The sequence below is a fragment of the Bombina bombina genome, chromosome 1, assembly GCF_027579735.1.
Source record: "Bombina bombina isolate aBomBom1 chromosome 1, aBomBom1.pri, whole genome shotgun sequence".
In the NCBI taxonomy this organism is placed as follows: Eukaryota; Metazoa; Chordata; class Amphibia; order Anura; family Bombinatoridae; genus Bombina; species Bombina bombina.
This window is the reverse complement of record NC_069499.1, coordinates 1,592,025,901-1,592,037,902: the sequence shown is the minus strand read 5'-3', so window position 1 is coordinate 1,592,037,902 and position 12,002 is coordinate 1,592,025,901. Positions and strand designations below refer to the sequence as shown.

The following is a 12,002-nucleotide window of genomic DNA, read 5'->3' as shown; positions in this document are numbered from 1 at the left end:
TGTGTATGTGTGCTAATATGTATTTGTGCATGTGTGTGAATATGTATTTGTGCATGTGTGCTAATATGTATATGTGTGCATGTGTGCTAATATGTATGTGTGTATGTGTGCTAATATGTATGTGTGTATGTGTGCTAATATGTATGTGTGTATGTGTGCTAATATGTATTAGTGCATGTGTGCTAATATGTATTAGTGCATGTGTGTTAATATGTATATGTGTATGTGTGCTAATATGTATTTGTGCATGTGTGCTAATATGTATATGTGCATGTGTGTGAATATGTATATGTGTATGTGTGCTAATATGTATATGTGTATGTGTGCTAATATGTATGTGTGTATGTGTGCTAATATGTATTTGTGCATGTGTGCTAATATGTATTTGTGCATGTGTGTGAATATGTATATGTGTATGTGTGCTAATATGTATATGTGTATGTGTGCTAATATGTATTAGTGCATGTGTGCTAATATGTATATGTGTATGTGTGCTAATATGTATTAGTGCATGTGTGCTAATATGTATATGTGTATGTGTGCTAATATGTATGTGTGTATGTTTGCTAATATGTATTAGTGCATGTGTGCTAATATGTATATGTGTATGTGTGCTAATATGTATTTGTGCATGTGTGCTAATATGTATATGTGCATGTGTGTGAATATGTATATGTGTATGTGTGCTAATATGTATTTGTGCATGTGTGCTAATATGTATTTGTGCATGTGTGCTAATATGTATGTGTGTATGTGTGCTAATATGTATTTGTGCATGTGTGCTAATATGTATTTGTGCATGTGTGTGAATATGTATATGTGTATGTGTGCTAATATGTATATGTGTATGTGTGCTAATATGTATTTGTGCATGTGTGCTAATATGTATTAGTGCATGTGTGTGCATGTGGGCTAATATGTATGTGTGCATGTGTGCTAATATGTATTCTTGCATGTGAGCTAATATGTATTTGTGCACGCATATGCACAATCGCACACATATGCACAATCACACACATGCACACATATGCATAATTACACACCTGCACACATATGCACAATCACACACCTGCACACATATGCACAATTGCACACACCTGCACAATCACACACCTGCACACACATGCACAATCACACACCTGTACACATATGCACAATCACACACATGCACAATTACACACATGCACAATCACACACCTGAACACATATGCACAATCACACACCTGCACACACATTCACACATATGCACATTCACACACCTGCACACATATGCACAATCACACACATGCACAATTACACACATGCACAATCACACACCTGTACACATATGCACAATCACACACATGCACAATTACACACATGCACAATCACACACCTGTACACATATGCACAATCACACACATGCACAATTACACACATGCACAATCACACACCTGTACACATATGCACAATCACACACATGCACAATTACACACATGCACAATCACACACCTGCACACATATGCACAATCACACACATGCACAAATATGCACAATCACACACATGCACAAATATGCACAATCACACACCTGCACACATATGCACAATCACACACATGCACAATTACACACATGCACACTCACACACCTGAACACATATGCAAAATTACACACCTTCACACATATGCACAATCACACACCTGCACACACATGCACAATCACACACCTGCACACATATGCACAATCACACACATGCACACATATGCACAATCACACACCTGCACACATATGCACAATCACACACATGCCCAGTTGCACACCTGCACAATCACACACCGGCACACATATACAAAATCACATACATGCACAAATATGCACAATCACACCTGCACACACATGCACAATCACACACCTGCACACACCTTCACACATATGTACAATCACACACCTGCACACATATGCACAATCACACACATACACAATCACACACCTGCACACACATGCACAATCACACACCTGCACACACCTTCACACATATGTACAATCACACACCTGCACACATATGCACAATCACACACATACACAATCACACACCTGCACACACATGCACAATCACACACCTGCACACACCTTCACACATATGTACAATCACACACCTGCACACATATGCACAATCACACACATACACAATCACACACCTGCACACACATGCACAATCACACACCTGCACACACATACACAATCACACACCTGCACACACATGCACAATCACACACCTGCACACACCTTCACGCATATGTACAATCACACACCTGCACACATATGCACAATCACACACATACACAATCACACACCTGCACACACCTGCACAATCACACACCTGCACACATATGCACAATCACACACCTGCACACATATGCGCAATCACACACCTGCACACACCTGCACAGACATACACCTGAACACACATCCACAATCACACACCTGCACACATATGCACAATCACACACCTGCACACACATACACAATCACACACCTGCACACACATACACAATCACACACCTGCACACATATGCACAATCACACACCTGCACACACCTGCACAGACATACACCTGAACACACATCCACAATCACACACCTGCACACATATGCACAATCACACACATGCACACATATGCACAACCACACACCTGCACACATATGCACAATCACACACCTGCACACGTATGCACAATCACACATCTGCACACACATCCACAATCACACATCTGCACACACATACACAATCACACACCTGCACACACATACACAATCACACACCTGCACACATATGCACAATCACACACCTGCACAGACATACACCTGAACACACATCCACAATCACACACCTGCACACATATGCACAATCACACACATGCACACATATGCACAACCACACACCTGCACACATATGCACAATCACACACCTGCACACACATCCACAATCACACATCTGCACACATATGCACAATCACACACCTGCACAGACATACACCTGAACACACATCCACAATCACACACCTGCACACTTATGCACAATCACACACCTGCACACATATGCACAATCACACACCTGCACACTTATGCACAATCACACACCTGCACACATATGCACAATCACACACCTGCACAGACATACACCTGAACACACATCCACAATCACACACCTGCACACATATGCACAATCACACACCTGCACACATATGCACAATCACACACCTGCACACACCTGCACAATCACACACCTGCACACACCTACGCAATCACACATGCACAAATATACACATATGAAAGTATGCACACACATGCATACATATACTAATATACACATATGCAAGTATGTATACGCACATACACACACACTTGCACAAATTTACTTATATACACATATGCAAGTATGCACACGCACACACATGCATACATATACTACTATACACATATGCAAGTATGCACACACACATACACACCCACAAATGCACAAATATATTAATATACACATATGCAAGTATTAGTATTATTATCGGTTATTTGTAGAGCGCCAACAGATTTTGCAGCCCTAGTATGCACACACACATACACACACATACACACACATGCACACAAAAAATGGCGGCTCCTAAGCTTTATATTCCTGCTTTTCAAATAAAGATACCAAGAGAACAATGAAAAAATTATAATAGGAGTAATTAGAAAGTTGCTGCTTTATCTAAATCATGAAAGAAACAATTTAGGTTTAGTATTATTATTATTATTATTATTATCGGTTACTTGTGAGCGCCAACAGATTCTGCAGCCCTAGTATGCACACACACATACACACACATGCACACACACACATGCACACACACTTGCACACACACATGCACACACATGCACACACACTTGCACACACACATGCACACACACATACACACACATGCACACACACATACACACACACATACACACACACACACACATACACACACAAAAAATGGGCGGCTCCTAACCTTTTATTTCTGCTTTTCAAATAAAGATACCAAGAGAACGAAGAAAACATTATAATAGGATTAATTAGAAAGTCGCTGCTTTATCTAAATCATGAAAGAAACAATTTGGGTTTAGTATTATTATTATTATTATTATTATCGGTTATTAGTATCTCTCTGAAGTGTTTTCCTAACCTTTTTATGATAGTATTTACACAAATAAAGTAAGTTACCGTACAGCTTGTCTAGATGTAAAAACAAACCAATACATATGTAACAATCTATACACAGGGCTAGATTCACTAAAATATTTCCCAGTCTCTCTTTTTCTTGTATTATTTCTAGACAAACTTTCACCAAAACTGGAAATCAAGCAGATGATAATCTGTGATCTGTTCCTGGCTTGCCTGGTGCACTAGACACAGCAGCATTATATAATGTGAATTAAGGTAGAACTTCAGTGCAATTGGTGCTATTTATTTTATGACTGAATATCTCATTGTACAAAGGACTAAGTCTGTAACAATGTGACACATTGCAGGGGATGGTATTAGGCTATAGTTCCTTAAGATGAAGAGAGATGTAGATCAGGACCAGAGGCTAGTCTGTAGAGGAGACTAGCAGGCAGCTATAGAGGGGCATGTTTACAATTGCAGTGACTCTACCTAATCTAGGTAAACCTTGCACTAACACTACCTCTCCTAGGTATACCTTGCACTAACACTACCTAACCTAGCTATACCTTGCACTGACACTACCTAACTTAGCTATACCTTGCACTAATACTACCTAACCTAGGTATACCTTGCACTGAGACTACCTAACTTAGGTATATCTTGCACTGACACTACCTAACCTAGCTATACCTTGCACTGACACTACCTAACCTAGGTATACCTTGCACTGACACTACCTAACCTAGCTATACCTTGCACTGACACTACCTAACCTAGCTATACCTTGCACTGACACTACCTAACCTAGCTATACCTTGCACTGACACTACCTAACCTAGCTATACCTTGCACTGACACTACCTAACCTAGGTATACCTTGCACTGACACTACCTAACTTAGCTATACCTTGCACTAACACTACCTAACCTAGGTATACCTTGCACTGAGACTACCTAACTTAGGCATACCTTGCACTGACACTACCTAACCTAGCTATACCTTGCACTGACACTACCTAACCTAGGTATACCTTGCACTGACACTACCTAACCTAGCTATACCTTGCACTGACACTACCTAGCCTAGGTATACCTGGCACTGACACTACCTAACTTAGGTATACCTTGCACTAACATTACCTAACCTAGGTATACCTGCCACTAACTCTACCTAACCTAGGTATACCTTGCACTGACACTACCTAACCTAGCTATACCTTGCACTGACACTACCTAGCCTAGGTATACCTGGCACTGACACTACCTAACTTAGGTATACCTTGCACTAACATTACCTAACCTAGGTATACCTGCCACTAACTCTACCTAACCTAGCTATACCTTGCACTGACACTACCTAACCTAGGTATACCTTGCACTGACACTACCTAACCTAGCTATACCTTGCACTGACACTACCTAGTCTAGGTATACCTGGCACTGACACTACCTAACTTAGGTATACCTTGCACTAACATTACCTAACCTAGGTATACCTGCCACTAACTCTACCTAACCTAGGTATACCTTGCACTGACACTACCTAACCTTGGTATACTTGGCACTGACTCTACCTAACCTAGGTATACCTGGCACTGACACTACCTAACTTAGGTATACCTTGCACTGACACTACCTAACCTAGGTATACCTTGCAGTGGGTGTAGTCAGTGTTTTCTTGGCATTACATTTGTACAATTTTACAAAATGTTTTAATGTATTTTTCTTGTAATTAGTATTTTAATGTCTGTCTCTCCTCTAGCACTCAGGAGTCTCAAAGTTTGAATTAAACATGATACCTGGGTGGGTACCACAGATGAGTCAAAAGAATCACTACTGCAAGAAAATGTCAAGTAGCTTTAAATGATTAGTATATTTTGTTTTGCAAATTATGAACGTGTAATCTAAATCATTGTTAGTGACTTTCTGTGTAAATGTACATTATACTATGACTGAAATGTTTTTATATGCAGTAAAGTATCTTGTCAAAATAATATAATTTTATCTTTATCTACAGATCTCCTAATATTACAGTGATTGCAAAACCACATTTATATGTACAGAGATAGCTGCACAATAGTGATTTAGTAAATGAAAACATCAAATGGAGCTTAACTCTATGACATTCTGTAGTTAAGAATTAACTTGTAAGAATAAGCTCATAAGATGCAACTGGTGAACATATTGAATAAATTAACCCTTTGCACATATAGATTTCAAGCAATTTTGCAGAGCTGTTAACCCATAAATCATACAGTTATTAACCCCTTTGCTGTCACAAAGGAAACCCCTTTTTGCTGACCTATATAAAACATACATCAATACTTAATCCTTTTGCTACCAAAGTGGAAACAAACATCTTGTCTTCCCGAGACAACCCCTAGACTAATAACGAACCCCTAGGTAGTAATAAAGAACCGCTATATAGTAATAAAGAGCCCCAAGGCTAATAAAGAACCCCTAGGTAGTAATAAAGAACCCCTAGATAGTAATAAAGAGCCCCAAGGCTAATAAAGAACCCCTAGTTAGTAATAAAGAACCCGTAGATAGTAATAAAGAGCCCCAAGGCTAATAAAGAACCCCTAGTTAGTAATAAAGAGCCCCAAGGCTAATAAAGAACCCCTAGTTAGTAATAAAGAACCCCTAGATAGTAATAAAGAGCCCCAAGGCTAATAAAGAACCCCTAGTTAGTAATAAAGAACCCCTAGGTAGTAATAAAGACCCCAAGGCTAATAAAGAACCCCTAGGTAGTAAAAAAAGAAACCCTAGGCTCATAAAGAACCCCTAGGTAGTAAAAATGAACCCCTAGGCTAATAAAGAACCCCTAGGCTAATAATGAACCCCTAGGTAGTAATAAAGAGCCCCTAGGCTAATAAAGAATCCCCTAGGTAGTAATAAAGAACCCCTAGGTAGTAATATAGAGCCCCTAGGCTAATTAAGAACCCCTAGGTAGTAATAATGAACCCCTAGGCTAGTAAAGAACCCCTAGGCACATTGTAGTACAATCCATTGCAGACCTGTTTGTCATGCAAGAGGTTAACAAGTATTGCATGATGGAGTTAAAGCACATGCACTTTTAGGAACAGCTGATGATTGCACTGGGACTGAGACAAGGGATGAATGATAATTACATTTAATAACCAAGTTATATAATAACAGTAAAGGGGATTTAATGCATATCCTGGAATGGTTAACTGAAACTCTGAAACTCTGGGGGACTCTGTAGGAGGAGAGTTAACACAAAAGTTCCTGTCAATGAGTCAAAGGCCCCAGAAAATGACACTTAAGAAAGGAAAATATTTCATAAAGTGACACTATGTTCTTGTGATTTAATATGAGGCTGTGTAAATATGCTCCAACTGCAGTACTGACCCAACACTAATCAGCAGGTTATTACGCTAACTTACTAAATCACTGTAGCACCATATAATACTCCAGCTGCCCTGAATGTGCCAGCTTGCGCCAGTTTAACATGCCCAGCACACAGTAAGGTGAGTGCTAAAGGTGGTGACGAGGATTTAGAACTAACTAAGTAGAAATGAGATACCCCTGGAACCCCTGATATTTAAGTTTGTGGCCAATTCTGGCACAAATTGGCACAGTGATGAACAAAATATTGTATAGAAATATTAATATAAAGTACAAAAAATAGTACAGAAATCACAATAACTTACACCACATTTACACCATCACTGAATGATTAAACAACACATAAATTACACGTTGATGAGGAAAGTCTATAGGTGTTTTTTGTTTTTATGTGAAATGCTTTTATTCTTTATTTGCAGTACTGTAGCTCTATTAACCCCAGACCAGAGAGGGCTGCATTGCATTGGCAGTCAAGGAGTTAAACATTATTAGCAGGATCAATATTATTGTAAAGTAAATATGAAAACTTATTACAGGTATATTTCTATTTATAATTGTGGCATAAAACAAAATAAATGAACACACAGTTATTAATTGCTTACATCAGGAAGTGCAAAAAAACGTAACAAAAATGAAAAAAAGTACAAAATATTATCCTAAGAATCGCACATACTCTTTACCAAGGAGCAGACAACAACCTTAAACTGATTTAGATCAATAATTGTAGAATTATGCACCATGGGTTTTTTTGAGAGCCACTTACCTGTGAATGTTCATTTCTCGAGGCGGACGTCTGGCTTTGTCATACGCTACCTTGGCCATAACACCAACGACAAATATAAAAGCAATGACCCCACATGTGATAAAGACTGTAGTGTTAGTTTTGTCATTGAGGGGGTCATATGCATCAACCTCTACAACATCAATAATGTTAGTGCTGGTTGTAACGGTCCATACTGGCTTTTTGCAGGAAATTTGATCTATTCTTTTGCTTTTGGTGTCACAGCAAAATCGGAAAGAACAAGTCCCACAACAGTATCGGTAGGCGGTGTGGTTACAATCAAACTCTTTGTCCCATTGTCCACTGACATCATAGTAACCCATACACTTCTCATACGCTATTGCAATGGGAATTCTCACCTTTTTGGGGGTAACCACTGGAGGCACAGCTGTATTGTTGAGTTCTTTCCCTTTGGGGGGGACTTTTTTAGCTGAACCTTGACCTTTACCTTTAGCCTTTGCCGCTGCTTCGCAATGGTCAAGTAGACCAAGTGGATCCAAGTAGATCACAAGAAGCAGCAAATGATACCACTTCATGTTCAGTCGCTATTGACTCTCTCCAATAATGCTAACCCTTATTAAAGTTGCCTGTGCCAATCTATAGGTTGGCTGCTATCTACAGTCTTACATCCAGCATTGCATTATCAAGATATTGTCCACAATTCCATTTTGTTTTCCTTTATGCAACATATGTATCCTTCAGACGTGGTATGGAGTCTGTTCTCTTTGGCACTTGGTCACATGGGTTATCCTGCAGGTGGTATTTAAGCTTTTATGGTAGAGATACATCTTAAAATGATGAGTGTTTGATTCTGATGAGAGAAGCCCCCAATCCTGCCAGAATCTGCCTTACACAAACACAACATGTCCTTAGGACAAATGGCTATAAGGGGGAAAGAAACACAGTATGAGAAATACAAAAAAGAAACACATTTCAACAACATGGTCAGCAGCACAAACCCCCCCTTACAACAAGGGACAAGATACATAAAGTGTGGGCTGCTTACAGATTGCATGCATCAAGCAGATTATTCCCAAGACGAAGAGATGAGAAAGGAATCCTATTGATTTCACATAGCTTTTATCCTTGCCAGGGCAGCAGATGCCTAAAAAGTCACAAGGAAAACAATCTAGAAAAAAAATGAATCCTTAAGATTTTGTTCAGTGATTATTCCTATTAAACAAGCTCAGCTCCAGACTGGGCTCTGCAAGGAACCTACTCGCATGAGCCTTAGCATCTTAGGTACCAGTTGACTAATTTTCCAAGGCTGACAACCTGTCAGTGAAGCTTATTCTGTTTAGGAAGCGTTTCCCCCTCTTTGCAACAAACACATTTATATTATTAGGAAAGAGAGGTTTGTTGGGTTATTTAGCATGAAAAGATGCAAATAAACACTAAACACACTAGCAATAACATGTATGTGTGTTATCCCATTCACAGGAATACAGAAGCTGCATAATAAAATATAAAACTAATATTCTGTCTAAATGGAACATGCTGTGTATGAGGGAGGTAAAGAGACCCACATCCCTGCACTTACCATTCCTGGCTGTATCTGCAGATGTTCCCAATGCTCCTGAATGAACACAATATTCTGCTGCCTGCACTGAGAGTGGAGAGGAGGGGAGATGAGATGTAAACCCGCCCCCAGTAACAGGGCCTGGTGTCCCCTCATCACTTCATTCAGTCGTCACAGGGCAAGGGAGAGACAGACACAGGGGTCTATATCTGGGTGTTTAGGTGCACAAGTGTATGTCTACTTTACCACTGAGTCTAGGTTGGCATTTGTGCCAATATGGCAATTGTCTGCATGTGATGGCACTGTATCTAGACTGTAGCTGTGTGTTTAGGTGGGCACTGTATGTGTCAGATGGCATTGTATGTAGACTGTAGCTGTGTGTTTAGGTGGGCACTGTATGTCTCAGATGGCACTGTGTCTAGTATGTAGCTGTGTGTTTAGGTGGGCACTGTATGTGTCAGATGGCACTGTGTCTAGTATGTAGCTGTGTGTTTAGGTGGGCACTGTATGTGTCAGATGGCACTGTGTCTAGTATGTAGCTGTGTGTTTAGGTGGGTACTGTATGTCTGAGATGGCAATGTATCTAGAATGTAACTATGTGTTTAGGTGGGCACTGTATATGTCAGATGGCACTGTATCTAGAATGTAACTATGTGTTTAGGTGGGTACTGTATGTCTGAGATGGCAATGTATCTAGAATGTAGCTGTGTGTTTAGGTGGGCACTGTATGTGTCAGATGGCACTGTGTCTAGTATGTAGCTGTGTGTTTAGGTGAGCACTGTATGTGTCAGATGGCACTGTATCTAGAATGTAACTATGTATTTAGGTGGGCACTGTATATGTCAGATGGCACTGTATCTAGAATGTAACTATGTGTTTAGGTGGGCACTGTATGTGTCAGATGGCACTGTATCTAGACTGTAGCTGTGTGTTTAGGTGGGCACTGTATGTGTCAAATGGCACTGTGTCTAGTATGTAGCTGTGTGTTTAGGTGGGCACTGTATGTGTCAGATGGCACTGTGTCTAGTATGTAGCTGTGTGTTTAGGTGGGCACTGTATATGTCAGATGGCACTGTATCTAGAATATAACTATGTGTTTAGGTGGGCACTGTATATGTCAGATGGCACTGTGTCTAGTATGTAGCTGTGTGTTTAGGTGGGCACTGTATGTGTCAGATGGCACTGTGTCTAGTATGTAGCTGTGTGTTTAGGTGGGCACTGTATATGTCAGATGGCACTGTCTCTAGTATGTAGCTGTGTGTTTAGGTGGGCACTGTATGTCTGAGATGGCACTGTATCTAGAATGTAACTATGTATTTAGGTGGGCAATGTAAGTCTGAGATGGCACTGTGTCTAGTATGTAGCTGTGTGTTTAGGTGGGCACTGTATGTATCAGATGGCACTGTGTCTAGTATGTAGCTGTGTGTTTAGGTGGGCACTGTATGTATCAGATGGCACTATCTCTAGTATGTAGCTGTGTGTTTAGGTGGGCACTGTATGTATCAGATGGCACTATCTCTAGTATGTAGCTGTGTGTTTAGGTGGGCACTGTATGTCTGAGATGGCAATGTGTCTAGTATGTAGCTGTGTGTTTAGGTGGGCACTGTATGTCTGAGATGGCACTGTGTCTAGCATGTAGCTCTGTGTTTAGGTGGGCACTGTATGTGTCAGATGGCACTGTATCTAGAATGTAACTATGTGTTTAGGTGGGAACTGTATGTGTCAGATCAGATGGCACTGTGTCTAGAATGTAGCTGTGTGTTTAGGTGGGCACTGTATATGTCAGATGGCACTGTATTTAGAATGCAACTGTGTGTTTAGGTGGGCACTGTATGTGTCAGATGGCACTGTGTCTAGTATATAGCTGTGTGTTTAGGTGGGTACTGTATGTGTCACATGGCACTGTGTCTAGTATGTAACTGTGTGTTTAGGTGGGTACTATAAGTCTCAGATGGCACTGTGTATAGAATGTAGCTATGTATTTAGGTGGGCACTGTATGTCTCAGATGGCACTGTGTCTAGAATGCAACTCTGTGTTTAGGTGGGCACTGTATGTGTCTGATGGCACTGTGTCTAGTATGTAGCTGTGTGTTTAGGTGGGCACTGTATGTATCAGATGGCACTGTGTCTAGTATATAGCTGTGTGTTTAGGTGGGCACTGTATGTGTC

The 12,002-nt window shown here is 40.3% G+C and overlaps 1 protein-coding gene across 1 annotated transcript in view; it reads right to left on the bottom strand.

Moving 5' to 3' along the window:
• SHISA6 (shisa family member 6) overlaps positions 1 to 8,850 on the bottom strand; it is a 1,135,433-nt gene extending 1,126,583 nt beyond the window's left edge. The window contains exon 1 of the mRNA XM_053710428.1: positions 8,297 to 8,850. Coding sequence (XP_053566403.1) covers positions 8,297 to 8,850 — 554 coding nt within the window. The remainder of the gene's footprint in view (positions 1 to 8,296) is intronic.
• Positions 8,851 to 12,002: the final 3,152 nt, after the last annotated feature.